General features: G+C 55.3%; 1 protein-coding gene across 1 annotated transcript in view; it reads right to left on the minus strand.

Annotated features, from left to right (window-relative positions):
* The window catches only part of LTBP2 (latent transforming growth factor beta binding protein 2), a 73,594-nt gene extending 65,303 nt beyond the window's left edge, over positions 1–8,291 (minus strand). Inside the window, exon 1 of the mRNA XM_074149747.1 lies at positions 7,837–8,291. Within this exon, the coding sequence (XP_074005848.1) occupies positions 7,837–8,291 (455 nt within the window). The remainder of the gene's footprint in view (positions 1–7,836) is intronic.
* Between the last annotated feature and the right edge of the window lie 7,633 nt (positions 8,292–15,924).

Genomic DNA, 15,924 nt, shown 5'->3' on the forward strand with positions numbered 1-15,924 from the left:
CACTAAAGATCTCATGGCACTCCGTGGTAGCGGGGTGTAAATCAGGCCTGATTCCAACTTCGGTCATAGCATCTCGCCTCCGCAAGTGTCCTGAGCTGCTTTGGCCACAGAAAACGCTTCATTCTTGTGCCTGACTGCTGCTGCTCATTGCTCAGTGCCCCCCCGGGAGGGACGGCAGGCCAGCAGCCCCACCGGCCGCTCCCCAGCTCGCTCTCCCTTTGCGAGCACCCCAGTCCCGCATTCGTTATCTGCCTCTGGCAAAGCGACCCTGCGGGCCGGGGGGGGCTCTTCGGTGTGATAAAATTTGTGCCTGCTTGACGTGCAGGGCGCTAGACTAACTCCAGGATGCTCACATCGTTTCCATGGGGGTGAATTCCAGCACTTTGCTGCAACAACTTTTTGACTGCCTTTGCATAAACGACGCCCTCCCCACCTCTCCCTTATTATGTGTTTTCAGGTAGGGATCACTGCCAGCATACAGCTCTCAGAGACAGCGCTGCGCCTCCAAGAGATGCCTAAGCAGGCTGCTAATCCTGCTCCCTCCAGTCACATCTCCTATTTACACGTCTATAATGAAAAGGAACAAGAAGATGCAGGCTGCTAATCCTGCTTCCTCCGGTCACATCTCCTATTTACACATCTATAATGAAAAGGAATAAGAAGTTGCAGGTTGCTTTTCAAGCATATTTACTCACCACGGAGGGAAGGCTTTGGGAATGTGTAACTGTTGCATCTCTAGGTAGATGGGAGAGTACAGTCATCAAAAGATAAAAAGTCAGAAATAGGCAGCCTGAAAGCTCTGGAAAGCCTCTGGAAACAAAGTGGGGAGCATGGTTTATTTCTAACACTGAACAAGGCAGTCGGAGCTGCTGACAGAATTTACAGGAACCACGGAAACATGCACATTTGTCTTCTGGATTGACTTTCACATGAACACAGCAAGGTCAGAAGACAATCCTGCTCTGAACAGCATCCTCGTGACTCCTGCATCCACATGGCATGAGATGAGACTCCAGAAGTACCAGACCTCAAGCTGTGGGGCTCACGTTTTAGGAAAGCCAAAGGCAGTGGGTAGCAGGCGTGCCAAAGACTGTTCTGGTGTTCATGAATGAAGCTGCCTGGAGAGATACAATCACTCCACGTGGGAAGGGGAAGTGGTCTGAGAGGCCACATTATTTGTAAAGTGTTATCCAGCCCTTCAGAATCAACGTTTTATTAACCTGAGTAGATTTTTACAGGCAGAAAGCACTTAAATTTCCTTGGTGTGACTTCCTGCAAACAGCACAAGGCAAAGTAATTCTTGCATCCACTCACATCTGCTCTGGCTGGGCTAGAGGACTGATTTCCAGCTTTTTTTCTGTCAACCCAAGGAGATCTGTGGGTCTTTTCTTTAAGACATCCCCCGAAAGGGTCCAAGGAAAGCAAACTTTCATGTACTTACTGCATAAGAGCCCACCAAAGGCCTTAAACTTTTTAAAGACGTCCAGATCAGTAAAGAGAGAAAACCACAGAGCTGGAGCAGATCTTGATGTAATTAAGGTCTGCTGAGGGACTCTGCTCCAAGCAGCAGCATAAGCATCTTTGCTTAGACTGTCACAGCTCCCATTCTTCCCTCAGCATGCCTGAAACACACCTTGAAAGTCATACTCAGCCAGTCCATTCAAAGAGAAAAGGCCTTGCCCTTTCCCACTTCAACATACTGACATAATCAGAGGTTGTTTCTCATAGGCAAAATAACTACCTCCTCCAGAGAAGCTGTTTTGGCCTTGAATCACGCTATTAGTTCTTCAGAGAATTAAAATTCAAGTTTTATCTACGCCTCTCACACGCATGCTGGGGGAAGTATGCTGCTAGCTGCTCTCAATGCCAACAGTGAGCCAGAGGTTGCAAGAGGAAAGATATAAGACTAAAACAGACAGGGACACAAGCCTGAGCAGACAAGGCCACTCTGGAAGGCATGAAGCCCCTGTTGGGTTCAGCACAAACCTCTCATTAACAGAGACCCTCTATGTCACTGCCAACTCCAGACACGAGTTGCCAACCCCAGGTGAAGGGAGACGTTAGTGCCAGGCCAATGCTCCTCAAGGGAGGACAGCCCAGCATGCTCAGAGGGGAACAACCTAGTAGAGATGCCCTCAGGGGCAGAGGGAGAACCTGGGCCGGAATGTCCCTTCCTTCCATAACCTCCTGGATGAGAGGATGGGCAGAAATGGAGGTAGGGAAGACCTCCAGGACTGGAAGTGAGCACTTGGGAGGAGCAACATATAGGTAGCACTGGAAGGCAGAGAAGGACCATGACTATTTCCTGATGAAAGCCTAGTGAGCAGAACCTCATATAGGACAGGGCTTCAGGTAAGCAAAGGCATCAGCAGTGAAGAAATAGCTATGGGGCCTTTGCCACATGGGACCCAGTCCTGAGCACGTCTGGTTCTACTTAAAGGCTTTAGTTGACATTTGCATGGCTTGAACGCCATGTGGTTTTCACTGCCTTACAAAGAATTCAGAATGAATCCCAGGAGGTTTAAGGAGCACGGCATGTTTACAGCATGGAGGAACGGTGCTCGAGAGAGTGGTGGCCCCCAGCTGCACGTGACCTGCTACATGTGCTATTGCCAACACTTTGGGCAAAGACGTGTCTCAGGAATGAGCACAGGGGACAGGGGCTTCCAAGGCAGCAGGCAGAGCTGCCCAGCAAGGGGACCTGCTGGGTGCCGTGATGCACCAAGCCCCTGGCAGACCTAACAACGACGTGAGACAAAGCCACGCTCATAACTTTGAAGCACTCAGCTGCCGCAGGAGGCTGAGTGCTCATGCTGCCTCCCACTTACCCACCCCTTGACACTGGACTCACGGCAGCTGGGGAGGGGAGGAGGACTCTTGTCCTCACCCTGGGCAGTCTGGGGTGCCGAGGGACCAGAGGATGGCTGGGCAGGTGGAGGGGTTAGCAGCTCTCCCAGGTGGAAAGAAGCTCAACGCAGCCCCAGATCAGAGCAGAACAGAAGGCATCCTCACACAGGCTTCCCAAACTGAACACTCACACCAGGTCACGCTGCATGGGCATGCCCTATCCCCAGCCCTGCCTGATGCCAAAACAAGCCTTGGGCAAACCATCTGTCTTCCCCATCTCTGCCTCCTTAGCAGTGGAATAGGTTAATTAACACATTCACCTTCCCAAAGGCCAGGTCACCTAACATAAATCCTTCCTAGGAAATGAAACATTGCAGCGGGGGTTGGGGGAGGCGGGACAGACGCGTTCCCAGACGCTGGGACTTGATTGCCTGTGACACTGGACTGCTACAGGGCTCATGGGCCACTTAACACCTTCCAAAATAGTTCCGGGCCCAGCTCAGAGCAGAGCAGAGCAGAGACCATTTCCAATAGCCAGTTTCCCCTTTTTGGAGGGAAAGGGAATTGATTAGCACAGAGAGCTGAATAGCCCCAGTGCCAGGGAAAGTCCTAAGGCGTAGCTCACCAGTGCAGACCTGGGACTTCAGGTTTGCCTGTCTGGCCAAACACAGGGTGAGGCACTGGATCCACATCTCAGCTCCTGCCAGGTATGCCCTGAGGTCTCCGAACAGCACAGACAGCATTAAGCAACTGCAAACCAAGCTTGCTCCACACTCCGCAGCTCACATGCACCATCCGTGGCCAGGCATAGCCCCGGCACGTTGTGAGAGCTTGATGCACAGGCAGTGTGAGGTACTCACTGGCCTGCTCTTTTTCTGGGAAAGGCATCACCCTGACACCCCTCACAGAGCTGAAGCCAGTGCCATGGAGCCTCCCTACATCCAGAAGTACCTTTCATGGCCCCGACTGGAGGGACAGGCACAACCTGTGACTTGGGCAAAGGACCTGCAGCAGTCGCGTCCTTCATCACCTGCTTTGCTGCAGCAGCCAGAGACCACCGTCAGGATCAGGCCCCCCCCTTTACAAAGTGGTACCCAGGGTGATACAAGCCTGCGAGATCTTGCAGTGTTTTATGAAACCAGAGCCAAGCAACCGTAAGAAGCACTAGGGGGAAGGAAAACAAGAAAACAGTAGTAAGATCATGGCTTCACATAGTTTCGGCATGTGCACAGCTTCACATACTGTTTCTGAAGCGTTCAGTAGAACCATTTTTTTCAAGATTTATTTTAGCAGCAATCTATGTGTCATCTTTCAACATCATGCAGCAGTCTCTGCTGCCAGATACGCTGACTCCATTCAGGTCATTTACAGCATCCTCACAGAAGGCCAGGGGGACCATTAGATCATCAGGTCTGCCTTTCTACTGCAGGACAGTGAACTTCATCCAACTGCATATGAAATATTTGCAGTCAGACCCAGTGAAGAACATTAGCAAAAGGCTGCTGGCATCGATGAGCCACTGAAAATCCTCTGCCAAGTCCACATCAGCATTAACTGCCTCCGCTCCTGAGCAGTCCAACACACACACTGCAGCGAGAACCTATATCCCACAAAGCCTGGGTAAAGCAGGACTGTATAGCCGCAGATGGTGTCTACAATAGCAATTAAGCAAAGACCAGGGTTGCAGAACGCACAAAAAGAACGTGGGAGACAGAAGGAGAGAGTGTGGGACTCCCAGCCTGTTACCTGAGGAGCCTCGCATGTCCCTGAAAATTGTCCAGGCGGGTACCAGCAGTAGAGGCTTCCCCAGACTACTCTCCTGTTACCCACCTTCTGCTGATTTCGTGTACATCACCTGAGGATCACCACTAGGACCCACCCTCCCAGGCACAGGGCAGAGGAATGAGGAGGGTCACATCACAGGTGACACAAATTAGGGGTGTATCCAGTATACTAGCACAGTCACAGCTGGCATGTGTCAGGGCTTGGGAACTCCCTACCCCACCACACTCAGAAGGAAAACCTTTCCATGGACCAGAAGCTGCATCAATGAACCTATAAACACTTTAAACATCAGCCTGAACACGCTGGACTGGGAAGTCACCTGCTCCGTGGCGCTGGGTAGAAATAGCTCATCCGCAGCAGCGGGAACTGGTGTGTGTCTGCACACCAGTCGGGGGGAGCAAACAGGCAGGTTAAGCAAAGCACAGTAAAGCAGTGTTAGGAGACAGTAATTTTCTGCAATATTTGCTGTGGTGTGAAAAGTCACCTCACAACAAGCTATCAGGAGAAAATACTAAAACACAGCTCTTGCAAGGCTTGCGGTTGGATGCACTCATGGCAGGGTGGCAGCAAGTCCCACCTGCAATGAGGTCAGACACGAGCAGGGTGACAGACACATCCAAACAGCCCCCAAGAAAAAAAGATCTCAATTTTGGGTATGCTGCTATCAAACAAGGCAAGAAAGTAATTATCCAGAAAAGTATATAGTGCTAATAAAGGGATTTTTCAAGCAAAGACTGTGTGAGGCCCCTGGAGCTACCAGCAGAGAACTCTGACTGGGGAATCAGGAAAAGCAACCCACGCACAACTTGAGTATTTAGGCCAAAGTAACTGTATAAATAAATAGCACTGGGGTTTAACGCAGCCTGCAAAGCTACCTGAGTAAGGGAAAATGAAGGTTGTCATACTAGAGAGTAGTAAGAGTTCTGTGTAAATAGAACAGAAAATATCCCACCTGGCAAAAAAATGAAACATCATGAAATGAAGTTTTTTAGGGGCCCTGAGTTTCCTGGATGGAAACGTGTCCAGTGCAGCAAGGGACATAAGAAGATGGATGAGGTGGAAGGATGGAGTCTCACCGAATGGCTGGAGGCAGCAGCAGCTCGCTTTCCATGAGGAGTAAAGCCATGTGGTTACTCATGGACAATTATTTCAGCTAGGCTTTCTCATAAACTCCGAAGACAGTAGGTCATAGAGAAGTTTAAATAGTGCCGATTTGGAGCTACTGACAAGCTATTATACGCGCGTTCCAGAGTTCAAGTTCTTTGGGATCAGAGCAAGTCCCATATCCCCAGCCCTCATCTTCCAGGGCAGAGCGGAGGCAGAGAGCACAGCTCAGCCTGCGCAGGAAACACAGCACTAAGGCACAGCTCTTCCTTCCTCTAAGGCAACAGCACTCTTCAATACCCCAGAAAGCCAAATCTAGCATCAACAGAGCCTAAGCGCCGGACCAACCAGTCCCATTTACATCCTTGGTTAAGGGATGACAGAAAAGTAGTAGCAAAGAGATTCAGCGCTCTTCTGGACGCAGTATGAATCTTGGGGCTGCCCACCCGCTCCTGATAGCGGTGTGGGACGGCTGTTGTCACCAGAGGCAGCTGCAGCCTGAAAACCTGGTGGAGACTATTCAGGGTAGTCACTGAAAAGAAACGGGCTACATCTCAGGTGACTCAAACCCAATCGAACTGCCACATGATCCCAAAGCAACGCTGACAATGCTCCAACTGAGCCCAAAGAAGCCCAAACCTGACTGAGCAGGACTGGATCTTTCCGAGACTCTCCCTCTGGGCAGCTGACAAAACCAAGGCTAATGGACTGGGTAAGCCAAAATCTGCTCGAGAGCTGCCTGCCATTGACTATCCACTATTGATAAAGACTTTGAATATCAAACATAACGGGAAGAAGAACAAGTTTGGGTTTACTGCTGTGGATTTGTTGTAGGAAACTACGCAGAGGGAACATCTCAGTCCTTAAATTTTGCAGGGAGGCAAGTATGGGAGAGAGAAACCTCAGAGATTAAGATGCCTTTTCTATTCTAGTGAGCTCCCCACCTGATGCTAGCAGAAGTTTCTGCCTGTGTCAGAGGGCAATAAGCCCTGGGCACGGAGAGCGGGCACATGCTGCCACATAGGTCGGTCAAACTGCCCGCACAACAGCTTTGGTAGCCCTTCCCAGCTGGCAGAGGAGCTCATCACAAGGGGCATCAGCCACGGGGCAGCAGAGAGGGACCTGGAGAGGAGGGGGCCCGGGGCCGAAGGGTACGTCAGCGCTGCACCAGACATCCCGCTCGCAGGCTCCCCTCGCAGCGGAGCAGCTGGCCTTGCCATACGATCTCCCCTCCACCTCCACAGGGCTGCAGCCAGAGACTGGAGCTGGAAGCGGCCCTGCCAGGCAAGTCATAGGAAGCCCCCCCGGCTGAGCCAGCTGAAGCCATGGGAAGCTGCCGCGCCGAGTGCTTACAAGGGGCCCATTATGGGAGGAAGAAGCCAAGAGGCCAGGTACCTGCAGCAAGAGCGGCAGAAGCCAGGCTCCGTCCCACGGAGTCAAGCGAGCCCCTCCAGCCACCCACAAACCATGGCCACGCTGCCTGCCCCCCGGCAGCCCCCCACCCCGCACGCCTTCTGGGATGGCCATAGGCAGACCCGGAGCGTGCCGGCTGCCCGTCGTGCCGCACAGCTGTCTGACCTGCCGAAGCCACGATGTGTCAGCAGAAGGGCATCACATCCAGCATGCTCCTAAACCGCACATCCCCGTGCGACAGGCAGCCGGCAGCACACCGTCCCGCCTGCCTCACGCTCACTCACACACGCGTGATTGCACATGGACACACACGCACGATGTATCGTGGTGGCGAGAGTAGCGTGATCGCCCGCCACACGTGTGGGACAGATGCGTGGCACGAGAGCAAGCACCGAGAGGGCTCCTGCTCTGCTCCGGGGCCCGGCCCGGTACCAGTGCCACAGCCAGCCGAGGGGAAGCACGGTCCAAGCCCCCCCCGCACATCATCCCTTGTGACTGCCCCGGGCATCCCGCGGGGGACGAGGCAGCGCCCGGGGCGCCCGCGGGGACGGAAGGAGAGATGCCCCGGGATGCAGCACGGGGCTCGGGACGGGACCCGGCCCCTCCGCCTCGGGGGTCCTCGGCACCAGGACCACCGGGGCCCACGCTGCGCACCCCCAGCAAGGTCCCCCCGTCCGCAGCACTTACCCCGCCATCCTCCCTCTGCCGCTTGGCTCCTTCGCTCGGGGCACGACCCGGGCTTTCAGCCCGCTGCCCTGCCGCTGGCGAGAGGGCTCCAGCCTGTTCGTCTGCCCCGGGCCGGGACCGAGCCCGGCATCGCCCGCCTGGCCCCGGGGGGCGAGCAGCCCGCGGTCGGGACGCTGCCTCCGGCCGTCGCCACCGCTCGGGCTCCCGGCGGCAGCCGCGGAGCCGCGGTCCACGTGGAGGGCGGCGGGGAGGGGCCGTGCCGGCGGGGGGGGTCTGGGCGCCGGGGACAGGCTGTGCGCCGTGCCCGCCGCCTCCAGGGCAGCCCCCCGGCCCCGCGGCCGCGCCGCCCCCCCGCTCCCCGGCTCCAGCCTAGCCGCGGAGTCCGGCCGGCAGCCGGCGAAGCCCAGGAGGACGGCAAAGGTGAGCGGGAGGAGGCTGGCGGCGGCGCCCCGCATGGTGGCAGCCGGTGGCGGGGGGGGAGACGGGCGGCGCGGAGCGCTCAGCGCCCGGCTGGCATCCTGCGGAGGGCGCGGGGCAGCGGGCACCGCCGGCTCTCCGCTCACCGCCCCATCCCGCTCCGGGGCTCCGCCGGGACCTGCCGCCCACAAGGGCCGGGGGCGCAGACAGCGGGGCTGAGGCAGGGGCGCGGGCTGCCGAGCGGCCCCGGCAGGAGGAGGACGAGGAGGAGGAGGAAGGCGGCCGGCCCTGCTCGCTGAGCTGCTAGCGAGCTCCCGCGCTCCGCAGGCAGCTCCGAGCACCTTCGCGCCTGCCTCTGGCACTGGCAGCGCCTGGAGGGGATGGAGGGTTTTATTTTTGGAAACCTCCCCCTTTTGTGTCTTTTTGATGCTGACATCCCCCCTCTCCAGAGGACACGGCTCGGCCCCCCTCCTTAGGAGAGGAGACATTCCAGCAACACCCACTTTGGCAAAGGGAAACAAACTACAACAGAGAAGCCTTAACCCCTGCCTGGCCGGGGAGACCCGTCCACCGCCTGCCCGGGAGTCGGCGTGCAGTCCCCGGAGCCCTCCCTGCCGCCCGACCCGCGGCGAGCCGCCGGCTCCCACCCCCGCTGGAAGTGCTCGGGGAAGGTGGAGCAGCCCGGGTGTGGGGTGCACGGAGTAAGAGACACGGATGCCGGAGGAATACACCGCCGCTCCCCAGCAGCTGGGGACTTGTGGAGCTACATCAGCAGCATCAGCCCTCTTGCTGGTCTTGATCACATCTTCCAGGATAAAGGCATGGCAACTGGAAGAGCTTTATTTGCCATCCCACCCTGGCTTCGGAACTCTCAGATCTCCTCAAACCCAGCTCAGGACTTTATACTCTTACTTGTATAGGTCCAGGCTAGAAAAGGACCCACCTAAAAGCTCCAGGTCCTTCAGCGAAGAGAGATCTTCCAGGAGGCATATCCCACCAGCTTAGAATAGATGTCACTCTGTCTCCCCATCTGTCTCTGCATGAGCACCTGGAGGTCAAGGGATGACTTGAAATGACTGCTTTATATGCATCAAGAAAGTCTGAGGGAAGAATAAGAGCAGGGAAAAGGGAGGGGGGCAGAAGTCCCCTTTCAGCCACACATCAGCTTGGCCTTGTCCTCTGCCACATCTCTGCTGCTCTCTGCTGCCCTTGGCCATCTCAGGCAGGGAGAGAATCCTCCCGGAGGAGCGCAGGCTCACTCCCAGCCCAGCAACACAGCATGTTTGGGGTGGGCTCATTCTGGCCCACAGCGGTGGCTATGAACTTGGTGGGTGGCCAAAGACCTCTCACTGCATTTCTGTGCACAAGGAGGCAGAGGAGGGTACCGCGGGTACTCACGGGAAGGAGATGCTTACTGCCATGTGTCCCTGCAACAGGTCCTGTGGCCAGTAACACTTATCAACCCCTCTTCACCATGCCAAGCTCAGGAGAATGAAAGGTCCACATCACTGGACTTCCCGACCCTGAGTGCTGTGTCTGGATGCCTGCAGGAGAACACGAGGTACTCTGTGTGCGATCCTTTGGGTGTGCCCTCACACCTTCCAGCATCCCACTGGGTAGGGGCTCCTTCAGCCACTGGGTTTAAAAGGCAAATTGTCACATCAGCCCATGAATTTATCTAATTTCTTTTGTTGCTTTTGATGCAGGGGGGAAGGGGGAAGAGCTGCAACACAGAGCGCTGGCCCTCCTCCCATGCCCTCTGCTCCTCCAGCCCCTTTCAGCACCCTGTCCTACTGACATTCCTCTCCCAGCCTCTCCCACTGCAGGTGTTGCCTCCCCTGGCCCTCACCAAGCCATCTGCTTCCCAAAAGGTTCATAGCAGAGGGGTCCAGCTCCCCCAGTGCCTCCTCTCTGGCCTCCAGCAGTTGCACTCCTAAAGCCTCTCCCAGTTGAAACCAGTGGTTCCAGCTCCCTTCTTCCCATTGCCCCTTGCCTTTTAGTCCTCCTCAGAGCACAGCCACCCTCTCCCTGGGATGGGAGCACTGCTGCCTGAGCTCCAGGGTGCAAAGGAGCCAGGAAAGGAGAAGCAGCACAGGGAATGAATCCCCCCAAAAGCACACTAGGTCTGGAGCACAGCAGGACCCTAGCACATCCCTTCTGGCCAAGCCCCTGCAAGCAAGGGAGAGGGGAGGTAACTTGGCAGGTAAGCAAGTGTGACAGGAGTGACAGGGCTGAGTGGGTTCGGGCTTTGACCTTGGCGCTGGCAGTGGGCTTACAGGGCAGCGGTGTCAGAGGAAATACCAGCGGGTGCTCTGGCACTTCCTGGGATGCCATCAGCTCGCCCGCCCCGCCAGGGCAGAGCCAGCACTTGGGCAGGAGCTTGTGTGGCCCTGGATGCCGTGAGCAGTGCCCGATAACAACCGTGGCTCGTTTCTTTGTTCTAAGGAAGAGGAATGTCCTTTCCATCCTCACCTAATTACTTTCTTATGCAGCAGTGGAAAGAATGCTTGTGCCTAAACCTGACACGAGAAAATTATCAACGCCATAAACAAAGCCATAAACAAAGCAGCTGAGAGCCCAGGCAGTGCTCGAAGCTAGAGCAGGCTCAGTCGGGGTGCAAGTGGATTCCTGCTCCCCAGAGGCACTGGGCCACCCCGGGGAGGAAGGAGACTTGTGGCAACCCCAGGGGACTGCACCTCCACAGAAGCCCACACTAGATGGGCTGCTGGAACCTGTGCCTTCCCAACAGGGCTAGGCAATGAGATGGGCAAACCCAACAAAGCCATCGATGTCCCTCCAGTAACTTTGGCAGCCGCCCCGGGCTGTAGTGGAGCCCGGCCCAGGGAGCTGGCAACCCTTCTCAAATCAGCTTCACTCCGTGTTTACACTAATGACCCCCCGGAGCTGGACACCGAGCTCCTTCCAGCCTCACACATGCAAACACTTGTTTGCTTTTGTAGGGAGGTGCCTGCTCCGTAAACACTTTGGCCAGCCAAGGGTGTCGAGCCCCAGCCCCATCACCCCAAGGCCACCTGGCACAGGGGACATGGGCACCCAAGGAGGGGAGTGACTTCATCCCCGGTGCAGGTGGTCGATGTGCAGGTGCTCAGGCAGGGGCTTGCTTCCCCCCAGCCCCATAGCTCATTTCATACTCAGCCACCCCTGAAAAGGAGCCCACTGAAAATGGGGAAGTTGCAGTGTGGGTTGAGCATCAGCGTGCTGCTCGGTGGGGGCTCAGCGGGCAAACGTGAAATACCTCATTCCTCAGGAATGGTCAGGCTGCTCACCACCAAGATCAAACCCAGGCGTGGGAAGAGAGATCAGGAGCGGAGAAAGGATGAGGCAGAAAGCTGGTGAGCAGGGCTCAATAGGCCAGCCCAGCAGTGGGGAGCACAGGGCTCCTCTGGTGGGGGGGTGAGCTGCAGGTGGGCAGCTCAAAGTGCTCTTTGGTGTCTTCACTTTCCCTTAATACACTACACAAGCTTCTAGGCAGCAGAGATGGCACAGAGGAGAGGCTGAGGGCAGACACAGCTACATCACCTCTCCCAAGTCCTCGCTTTCCAGGGCCAGGGCACCAAGGTGAATGAGGCAGACATGGAAGCCAGCACAGAAAGCAAGGGGCTCCTCAGACCCTGCAGAGGAGAGGAGCAAGGGTGGACTGTGCTGACAGCATGGCCCTTCTCACCTGCCACTACTACGGCAGAGGAGGAGGAAGAGTGCTTGGGCAGCTGAGGATCAAAACCAGCTGAGGGGTCAAGGTGGGCTATGCCCTGAAGTCGTGTCTCCTTGAGCCCTCACGAAGTACAGGGAGAAGGGGGGGGTCTTCAGGACTGCATTGATGGGGGGTCCCTCTGCACCAGGACCCCTTATGCCCTCATTCCCCTACCCATTGTGTCCACACCACCTCTGCACTAACCCCTCTGGGGGGTAGCACCTGGGGGCCATGATTCCAGGGCCAGTTGGCCCCCAGATGTGGCTCTTGGCACTGTTTCCCTTAGATTAATTAGCCCCTTTTCTTCCTCTTCAGAAGGGTTCACAACCCATATGTGCTTCTTCCTCCGCTGTGAGTAGACCCCTAACACGGTGCAGATGGGACACATTCCACGGATTCAGGAGCCGCCTGCAGCTCCCACAGAGGAAGGAGCACTCCCCTTACTCAGGGCTGAAGGGCAGGGGAAGGCTGTCCAGCCCCACCAGCTTAAAAATGAGGGTGCAGAGCCAACCTTTCAGAGGCACAAGTCACAGCTTCTCCCAAACGAGTCATCTCACACTGTGAGAGGGGACACGCAGTCCTAGGGAGCTGGATGGAGAAACAACTTTGAGGCAGCAGTGCAGAGAGACCTCTGGAGAGGACATCTGTAACCACAGGCATCAGAGAAGTAGAAAAAGAAGCTTCTGAATTTGTGAATAGAGCCAGAAAATCCTCCACGGACACCATTCCCAGCCCTTAACTTCACCATGAGCTAAACAGAGCTCAGCACACTCATGCTTACGGCACCCAGGGAAGCAGACGTTCCCACCGGACAGATGAACCACTCCAGCTAGACACACACCCTGGCCCTCCAGCCACCTCCGCCCGCTCTTACTGTGTCCCTCAGAGCCCTGGGGTACATCCCAGCCTCTCCCATGGGGTGGTGGCCAGCAGGCAGCTGAGAACCATGCAAGCAACAGTTTGTTGTCAGAAAATAGAGGAGAAACTGTCCAGCAGCTCCTAGTCGAAAGCCAACGTTTGCTGGTTTTATTGTTCCTTCTGCTTTCATTTAACCAGAACCATCTCTGAGATGGAGGAGGAAGGCACGGACCAGCCAAGTGGGTGTCCCACAACTGGACTCCTTGGTCGTGTTCTTGTCTAAACACACGTCTGTGCATTACCAAGGGCTGAGACCACACGCTGGAAAGGAGGTTACAACAGGAGACAAAAACATGCTGCTAGAAAGAAGAAACCTGGAGAGCAGGACCAGATGGCAGAACCCGAGGGACGGGAGTGCAGAGTGAGGCCGAGTGGAGGTTGCAGTGGGCTACTGCTGCAGAAAGGCTCTGGTGGGGCTGGCTGCAGAGCACAGCTGGTTCCGTATTTATCCATCACACTATTCCAAGCCCCTTCAGCAACTCTCCGGGAGAGAGAAAAAAAAAACCTTCTCAGTACAATGTGACTTATGCAAAGCTACAGCAGCTCAGGGGAACCTGTCCATTTATAATTAATGGACTCCTGTTTGCAATGATCCAACTGCAATCTCCCCTCTCCCCAGGAGGCTGGTCTGGCCTCTCTGCTTCTTCCGTACCTGTGGCTGGAATCACATGTGGCAGGGAGAGGGGCCTGGAAACCAGGAAAGCCTGACTGTGCCCCCGGAACACAGAGGCTGCCCTGACCAGGAAAACCATTCCATCACACTTTCCCTGCAGGAGCAAGCCTGGTCAGGACATCAGCCTGATGGGGGGCTTCAACCGGAGTGCTCACTAGTCAGCTGTCCTCACTAAGGGAGGAAAGGAAAGAAGGAAGCAGAACCTCCTGCCATTTTTAAGGGCTGTGACCCATGAACAGGGACCACTCCCCACATGGTCTGGGCACTGTTGAGGAGACTGTGGAAAGGGCCTTAATAGCATGAATTGCCATAGCCTTCTCTTCACCTTTCCATGGGGGTCTTAACACCAGGAGGCTTTTTCTGCAGCAGCCATCAAACATCAGCCTGTCACAGACTGGAAGGGAACAGGGAAACAGGAGCAACAGCTTGAGGATATGCAGGGAGCATGGGGTGCTCTCCTCAGTGGAAAGTCTCCCATCCTGATGTCCGGTACCACTATATAGGCAGCACTTTCCAAGGAGCCTGCAACCTGGAGAAAAGATAAAGATCCAAGCAAGGTGATCCAATGGCAAGGACAGAAGAAACCAGGCAATCCCTGGACTGTGCTGAAAAACCTCTTCCTGAGAAATTCCTCCCATGCTGAACTTCTCTCCAAAGCACCAGATTTCCATTGCATTATCTTAAACAACAAAAAGACCAGTAAAACCCAGACCTGAATCAAACTTTGAATTCTACTGAGTGCTTGGGATTAAAGTTGTTTCGTTCCTGCTTCTAGTTCCAAAGCAGTTTTCCTAAAAAGCAACGACTCTTTTTTCCTTCAAATTGCTGTTCCTTCCTTAAGACCCTCACTTTGGCTGCCCAGAGCACAGGGAACTTGGACTGGAAGTCCTTCAGCCCATCAGCTTTGGAAGTTGCAGGAAGACCGATGACAGCCACACAGATCCCAAAATGGGAATGATCAGTGGGACTGACGTTATATCTGTGTTGTTACTCTGCCATCCTGAAATTGCAGGCCCACTCCCCATCACAGGATTTTAGGTGCTTTCCTACCAATTTGGGCACTGGAATAGCTGCGTGAGCAGTGATCTCAGCTCATTACAATGCAGTGATTTCAAGCACATGTTTAATAGCTTATTAATAAGTGAATCTTAGGGAACTGCAAAAAGTGGCAATTATTAGGTGGCGTGTGTTAGAGCTAAAGTAGTCAGTCATCAAGCAATAGACTAGTTCATTGACACTTTACAGTCCCATTGGGTAATTATTGGGATTAGGCTGAGTACCCAATTTCCCAGCTATGACTTCATAGACTGGGAATCCAGCTCTCCAGTGACATCACAGCTCCAGAAGTCTCCCTCACCAGTTGCCACACGGACTCTGCTGTCACCCACTCTACACATAGGTGTGGCACACCCAGAGCCTTAAATAAGAATAACGAGGAATGAGAGCTTAACAGGGAAATAAATGCAGGGCAACAGCAGAGAAGCCCAGCAAAGCCCCTTTCCATGCCACACCGCATCAGGTCATCATCTTCTGAGAAGAACAAGGGGCTTGGGATGGGGAGGCATCCACTTCCCACCCAGACAGGGGCCACACCAGGCACAGAACAAAAAAATCCGTGACAGGATTACAGACATGGCATTCATGATTTTCCTGCCTCTCCCAGAACTGTGTTTAGACCTCAGGGCAGAAGCAGAGATGATACAAGCCTGTCCTCTCTGCCGATGATTACCTCTGCCTCCATGCCGAGCTCTTGCACACACTTTTCAGGCCATACTTCTGCCTCCCCTGCCTCACCCTTTCCCCTCTCAGCTGGGCTGACCAGGCAAGACAGCCTCACACAGCTCAAGCGTGCATCAGTGCCCAACAGCCCGGGTGGCTGCCTGCGCTCCCTTGAGGCTGGCAAGCCCTGACAGCAGGGGTGGCAGCCGAGAAGGCAGCTGGCACTGAAGACATGGGAAAGACCTTCTCATTCCTCCCTCCTGGAGCCTGGCCCTGTGCACCCCTGAGCCAAGGGAAGCATGTCCTGGAGGGTGCCATGGCTGAAGGAGGTGGGGAGCTCCCAATGCCCCTGGAGAACATCCCACCCCCCAGGCCAGAACCGCCTGCTCCAAGGCTGTGCAAGCTAGGCTGATCTTCAGGCAATTCCTGCCGCAGATGAGCAGGAGGAAGTCAGCCAGGGCAGGGATGTGGAGCAGGAAAGGTACTTGCACAAGCCAGGAGCGCAACCTGGGAGCAGATGAAAATGAAGCAATGGCACCAGCTTGCCTTATGACCACCAGAAGGGTCAAAGGGATGCTGAAGGCTCCTGGCTGGGCACAGAGCACAGCCAGGGCTACCCCAGGTGCAGGAGAAAGTGCTGTCTGTGGGG

The sequence above is a fragment of the Numenius arquata genome, chromosome 6 (genome assembly GCF_964106895.1).
Source record: "Numenius arquata chromosome 6, bNumArq3.hap1.1, whole genome shotgun sequence".
In the NCBI taxonomy this organism is placed as follows: Eukaryota; Metazoa; Chordata; class Aves; order Charadriiformes; family Scolopacidae; genus Numenius; species Numenius arquata.